We start from the raw sequence: 6,293 nt of genomic DNA on the forward strand, positions 1-6,293 counted from the left end.
AGAGAGTGAACGGTGAGTTAGTGAGAGGGTGAATGGTGAGGTTGTGAATAGTAAGAGGGTGAATGTTGAGAGTATATGTGGTGTGTAAGTTAAGAGCAGGGCTGTGTGCTGTACCCAGGGCTTAACGTTCCCATTTTAAATATAATTTGATTGAAGTAAAGTATATATACTCTTTTGATCCCGTGAGGGAAATTTGGTCTCTGCATTTATCCCAATCCGTGAATTAGTGAAACACACTCAGCACACACTAATTCCAGTGCAGTGAGCTGCCTGCAACAACAGCGGCACTCGGGGAGCAGTGAGGGGTTAGGTGCCTTGCTCAAGGCCACTTCAGCCGTGCCTACTGGTCGGGGTTCGAACCGGCAACCCTCCAGTTACAAGTCCGAAGTGCTAACCAGTAGGCCACGGCTGCCTCCAGAATGATTACTACTGGATTTGAACCAACAATCCTTGGGGTCAAATCTCGCTCCTCTAACCACTCTAACTAACGCATTACATATAACAGCATAAAAACATTCTGATATCTTTTTTTCCTGATAGATTTTCCTGGCTTTAAGCACTGAGTCTGAGGTGTTTAGATCGCACACATGCACACCTCAACCGATCCTCAACCCCTCCTTCCTCCCGCCGGTCAACCAGGACATCTGGCACCCATGGAGCACAGAGGGCAGGGCAGTGTGGACAAGAGAAGGAGAGAAGGAGCAAGAGAGGCATGAAAGGGGAACACATGTTGACACAAAAGTTCCACCTCCATCCTCTCTTTCTCTTTCTCTCTCTCTCTCTCTCTCTCTCTCTCACACTCACACACACACACACACACACACACACACACGCACACACGCACACTCTTTGTTTCCAATCTGGAGGAATTGAAAAAGTGCTAAGAGATGTGCTCCACAGAGCCCGGTGCGATCCTCAGCAGTCAGGCCTCTCATTTAGCCTGGACTGAGCCTCTCTCGCCATGCACTCGCTCAACCCCATAGCTGAACGCCCCTTAATGAGCCATGACAGCAGGACTGATTTAGTGTTGTACATCAGCACAGTGCAGTCATTGTGTTTTGCCTTTTTTGAAGATATATTTAACAACGACAAGCTCATAGACTCTTGACTAAACATGTTTTTATTTGCTCTTGCATTTTCCAAAACAGCCCTTCCCTAATCCCCAGGCAAATTACAGGCCATAAACGCCATTACTGTTTCCTCACCGGAGATATCACTCAATGGGAACGGGCCAAGGCAGCTGGATAAATGTCTCGTTTCACGCTTAGATAAAGAACTTTGTTTACAAAAAACAAATCCAGAGCTTGTGGCATGATGACCTCTCCCTGCACTCTGCATGTCTGACCCACAGTCCCGAGAGGAGTGACGTACCGCTGTGTCCGTCTCGGACTGCTAGACGTTTGGGTGGGGAGAGACCATAATGTGCTCCGCCATGCCCCTTGGGCCAGACTGTAGCGGAGATACGCGGAATGGCGGAATAAATTCATTGTCCGGCGCACCGCACCGTCTGTTTAGGGATTATGGCCATACCGGCGGGACAGGGATGCCTGCAGCCGTCACTCAGTTTGTGTCTCTCACACCCCCACGTGTGCCTGGCTTCTCCCGTGCCAATAAATTATACGATCAATTTGACGTGAAGCCAGAACGTTGTCTGGATTCCAAACTCTAGCATTCCTGTGAACAAAGAGGTTTTGTCTGCGAGAAGCACTGGCAGATTTGACAGTACCTGTTAGATTGAGGTCATGAATATGTGATGCTGAGTTTTTTTCCCTTAAGATGGAAAATTATGGATTGTTTTTCAACTTTTCTGTTTGTGTCATCGTGTGCAGAGTTTGATGGAATATCAAACCATATGCCACAAGGGAATGAAATGAATTAAACAAAATCAAAGAGCAAAAAAAATGTTTTATTTGTGAAATTCCAGGAGGTTATCGGCTAAGGTCTGTCTAACGCTAATATTTGTGTGTCTATTTGTGTTTTTTGTGCCACAACAGAATCACGACCAGAGCTGCTTTGCTTGCCGTATCATCTCACAGGCGGCCGAGCTCCACCCACCCATCCTGCCGCCTCGCGCGGACCTGCCGGTCAACCTGCACGGCCACTGGGTGTCCCAGCGCTGCGAGGTGCGGCCCGAGGTCCTCTTCCTCACGCGCCACTTCATCTTTCATGACAACAACAACACGTGGGAGGGCCACTACTACCACTACTCGGACCCCGTGTGCAAACACCCCACCTTCAGCCTGTACGCACGCGGACGCTACAGCCACGGCGTCCCCTCCCCCCGCGTCATGGGAGGCACTGAGTTCGTCTTCAAAGGTTTGTCTGCAGTGCGTGTAGGAGAGAGGGGGAGAGACTCCTCGTGTTTCTTTAAGGTGGCAGGCAGAAATGGTGGTGGTGGTGGTGGTGGGATGTGCTCAGACGAGGTCATCAACTCAGGTGTGTGAGTAGAGGTAGAGGTGTGCAGGTTTGCACTCTGAATGAAGTCTGAATGGCAGGTTTCTAATGCAGACTGATGTCTCTGGTCATTCAGACTCTACGTCTCTAAATCAAATTGAGACTCACTTTTTCCAAGCCATCTCTTAAACATTTGAAAGCAAGGCCCATAGTGTTTTTGTAAACTTTTACGGGAGAGGAGAAAGACATGGCTGATTTATTTGGTTACGTCAACTGGGAGGCTGAGAGTTTATTCCTAACCCTCTTGGATGTAATGGCCAGTTTCACACATATACAATATCACGTGCAGCACATACTCTCTTTCTTTCTCTCTTTCTCACACATACACACACACACTCTTTTCTTCTCACATTGATATACAGCATTCACACAGCATTCATTTCTCATAGAGAGAGAGAGGGAGAGAAATGTCACTCTCTCTCTCTCTCTCACTCTCTCTCTCTCACACACACTCCCCCTTCCCCATTCTGGGCGTTGGACCAAAAATCCCCACATAGTTTTCTCTACCTCTTTTCTTGATGTCTTCTCACCTTGTTCTAATCTCTCTCCTTCTTTCTTCCCTACCTCCTCATGCCCCCAGTCTCTCTCTCTCTCTCTGGTCACCCTCTCACTCCTTCCATCTTCCATCTTCCAATCTATCTGCACCTTCACCGCTCCCTCTCTCCTTTGTCTTTCTCTCCCTTCTGACCCCCTCTCCCTCTCTCCCTTTCATGCTCTCTGTATCTTCCCTTCCCTCATCTGTCTTTCATTCTGTTTCCTCCTTCCTTCACAACCCTCTCTTTTTCCCACCATTTCTGTCTCCCTCTCCCTGCGTGTCTGTTGATTTTCTCTCTCCTTTAAACCCATCGTCCCCATTCTGGCTCTCTCTGATTCTCTATCCTGGTTTCCTGCTATTTGGGGGGGTTGTTGTGGGAAGGTCAGCAGATGGTTTGTATTGTAATATATGCAGTAGAAATTAGAACGTTTTGAAGCAGAGGACTACATGGAATGCATGTGGGTGTGAAAGGGTGTCTGTGCTGTTGTCATGTAGCATGTGTTTCATTGGGGTGAGGTGGGGGTGATGCCATAATTGGAAGTCTGATTAAACCTCTTCCTCTCCCACCCTCCACTCCACTCCTACACTCCACCCTTCCTCCTACCCTCTCTCCTCCCTCTCTCTCTCTCTCCTCTCCACACAGTGAACCACATGCGGGTGCGTCCTCTGGACGTGGCCACCACCTCCCTGCTTAACGTGTTCAGTGGTGACGAGTGCGGACCTCAGGGCTCATGGCGTCTGGGCGTGGAGCAGGACGTGACGCCCACCGGCGGCTGTGTGGCGCTGGGCGTCCGGCTGCCCCACACCGAGTACGAGCTCTTCCGTCTGGAGCTGGAGGAGGATGACGATGGCCACCGCGGCGGTCCCCACGGCGGGGCAGCGGCCAAAGGAAGAGGAGGGGGGCGACTGCTGCTCTACAACGGCCAGCGGCCCAGTGACGGCTCCAGTCCTGACCGGCCCCAGAAACGCGCCACCTCCTACCAGACTCCCATGGTGCAGTGCAGCGGCAGCAGTGGCCATGATGATGGCCGTCACCACGGCAACCATGCAGAGGGGGAGGACGTGGAGGGAATGGATGGACACGGGGAGGGTAGGGAGGGGGGCATGGAGGGAGCGGGGGACCATCACCACAGACGAGTCACGCAGTCCAGGAACGGAGGGGTCAAAGGGCGCGGGCATGGCAACGTGGAGAGGGTGGTCCTGGCTACTATGCTGGTGCTGTTGGGTATGGCCATCCTGGGCTGAGAGCTGATGGAGAGAATAACAGGAGGAGACAAACAGAGGAGGAGGAGGAGAACATGGAGGATGCAAACTTTTCTTAGACACATACTCCAACCCACAGACCTGAATCTAAGCTCTTCACCAGAGCCATGACTTTAAACAGCCTTACATATGTGTTTGCCTTATTCCAGCTTTTTAAACTCTTTATTTGACACTTTTGTGTGGCCCTGAAGCTAGACACCAAAGACAGGCCTGTGAATCCCTCCTCCCTCCCCTGTCTCTCTCCCTCTGCGGAGCCAGCGCTGGCCTGCCACTGGCCCAGATCCGGTGCCGACCCGTCACACGGCTGTTCTCAGCTGCACACAGCGATCGCACTTTACCTGAGCGCACCTGCAGACCCTCTGTCCCGGCACGAGTGAGCGCCCTCCGCTACACATTTGGAGCCCAGACCCAAAACTGTGCCAAACACAAGGTGTAAATCAGGGTTCATACGCCAGTGATTCATTGCTTATTATTATGCAGAGCCTGTTTCAAAGCTACGTGAGTTTAGCTAAAGACTATTGCAGTGTGCTACAGTACATTGAAACTTCATCCATTCTCATTTGTTATTGTGTCTATAATTATTGTGTCTAATACTTATTGTGACTATAATTCCCCAAAGCTACACATCGGTGTGTTGTTGACCACTACACTGGGGACGTGTGCTATTCATTCAATATATGAGTGCATCTCATATCAGCTAATATGAGGCATGACATACACAACTCTCTACAATCAAGCTGCTGATCTCAAAGAACACTGGATTGAGCATCTTACTCCATAGCTGACGCCACAGTGTAGCCCTGGTCATGGGGCCACTCGCAGTGTTTAATAAAATAAAACATAATATAACATTCTGTCAAAAAAAGCAGCCATTCTGGGAAAAGTTTTTGTGTTAGGTTAAATGATCAAGGTGTATAAATGAATACAGATATAGAAACATGTCTTTGTCAAGGGTGTTAAATATCATTGAGAAAGATGTTAAGTTTGTACAAGTCTTTGTGGCGGGACATGGAAGCGGTCCCAGTGGCATGGTGCCGTTTGGAATAGCTTGGGGCCATTGTTGATAAGGTGAGAACACTCGGTTGCTCAATCCAATGTTCTTTTGAGATCTGTGGACTCAAGCACACCCACAGCATCACCACCCTGTTCTACAATTGTTTACTGTAAATTTGCAGCATTTGTGGTCCAAAGGGGAAAGCCAGTTTTCCAAAGACCTGTTCGCCAATGATTTGCCTTTGAGTGTTTGTTTTCTTAAACCGGTTATATCTGGAGTCAGATAGACTCGACTCAAATGTGTGTTTGTGTGGCCTCATATACAAACAAAAAAGGAACTTCGTAAAGTACCCCATTGTAAGGGTTCATCCTAAGAACAAATATAAGACTGACCATGACCAATGATGGGGAATATATAACTGTGGCATGCTATTGCCTAAAATACATGTAGAGGACCTGCTTGTGTGTGGGTCAACTGGAATGATTGGATCTTGGTTCTCCAGGCAAAGCTCAGGTGTGTGTGTGTGTGTTCTCTGTGGGTCGACAGGAATTTGGTGTTGAAATAATATGTGTGTGAAGAGGTTCTCAGAACCAGATGAGAGAGGAGAATGACACTGACTGGCTTAATGGAACAATATGATGGGTGTTTCATGACTGGCCTGTGTGTTACACCGGATGCACACACTAGACACTCACACACACACACGCGCCCTTCTTTTACAGAGAGACCAAAGTTGTGCAGGTCAGCTATTTTATATATTCTTTTCTGTTCTCAAACACACATGCACACACACACACACACACAGATGAAAGAACTGTGTGGGGTTGAATCATAAACACACACACCCACTCACACATGTGAGACACCTGGGTCACAGGTGTGAACTTTGTGCAAATACACAGGCACACACTCACACAAACCTCATACAGATGAAACCTTATAAAGCATAACTGGATTCTTAACCATGTACAACATTAAATATTTGACACTGTTTTACCACCACTGCCTTTTTTTGTCTTTTGTGTAATCCACATAGCAACTGTTACC

General features: G+C 48.6%; 1 protein-coding gene across 1 annotated transcript in view; it reads left to right on the forward strand.

Annotated features, from left to right (window-relative positions):
* Positions 1-6,242, forward strand: part of LOC121712500 (protein APCDD1-like) — a 20,180-nt gene extending 13,938 nt beyond the window's left edge. Inside the window, exons 5-6 of the mRNA XM_042096645.1 lie at positions 1,995-2,316; positions 3,633-6,242. Of these exons, the coding sequence (XP_041952579.1) occupies positions 1,995-2,316; positions 3,633-4,234 (924 nt within the window). The 3' untranslated portion in view covers positions 4,235-6,242. The remainder of the gene's footprint in view (positions 1-1,994; positions 2,317-3,632) is intronic.
* The last annotated feature ends 51 nt before the right edge of the window (positions 6,243-6,293 follow it).

The sequence above is a fragment of the Alosa sapidissima genome, chromosome 1, assembly GCF_018492685.1.
Source record: "Alosa sapidissima isolate fAloSap1 chromosome 1, fAloSap1.pri, whole genome shotgun sequence".
Classification (NCBI taxonomy): Eukaryota; Metazoa; Chordata; class Actinopteri; order Clupeiformes; family Clupeidae; genus Alosa; species Alosa sapidissima.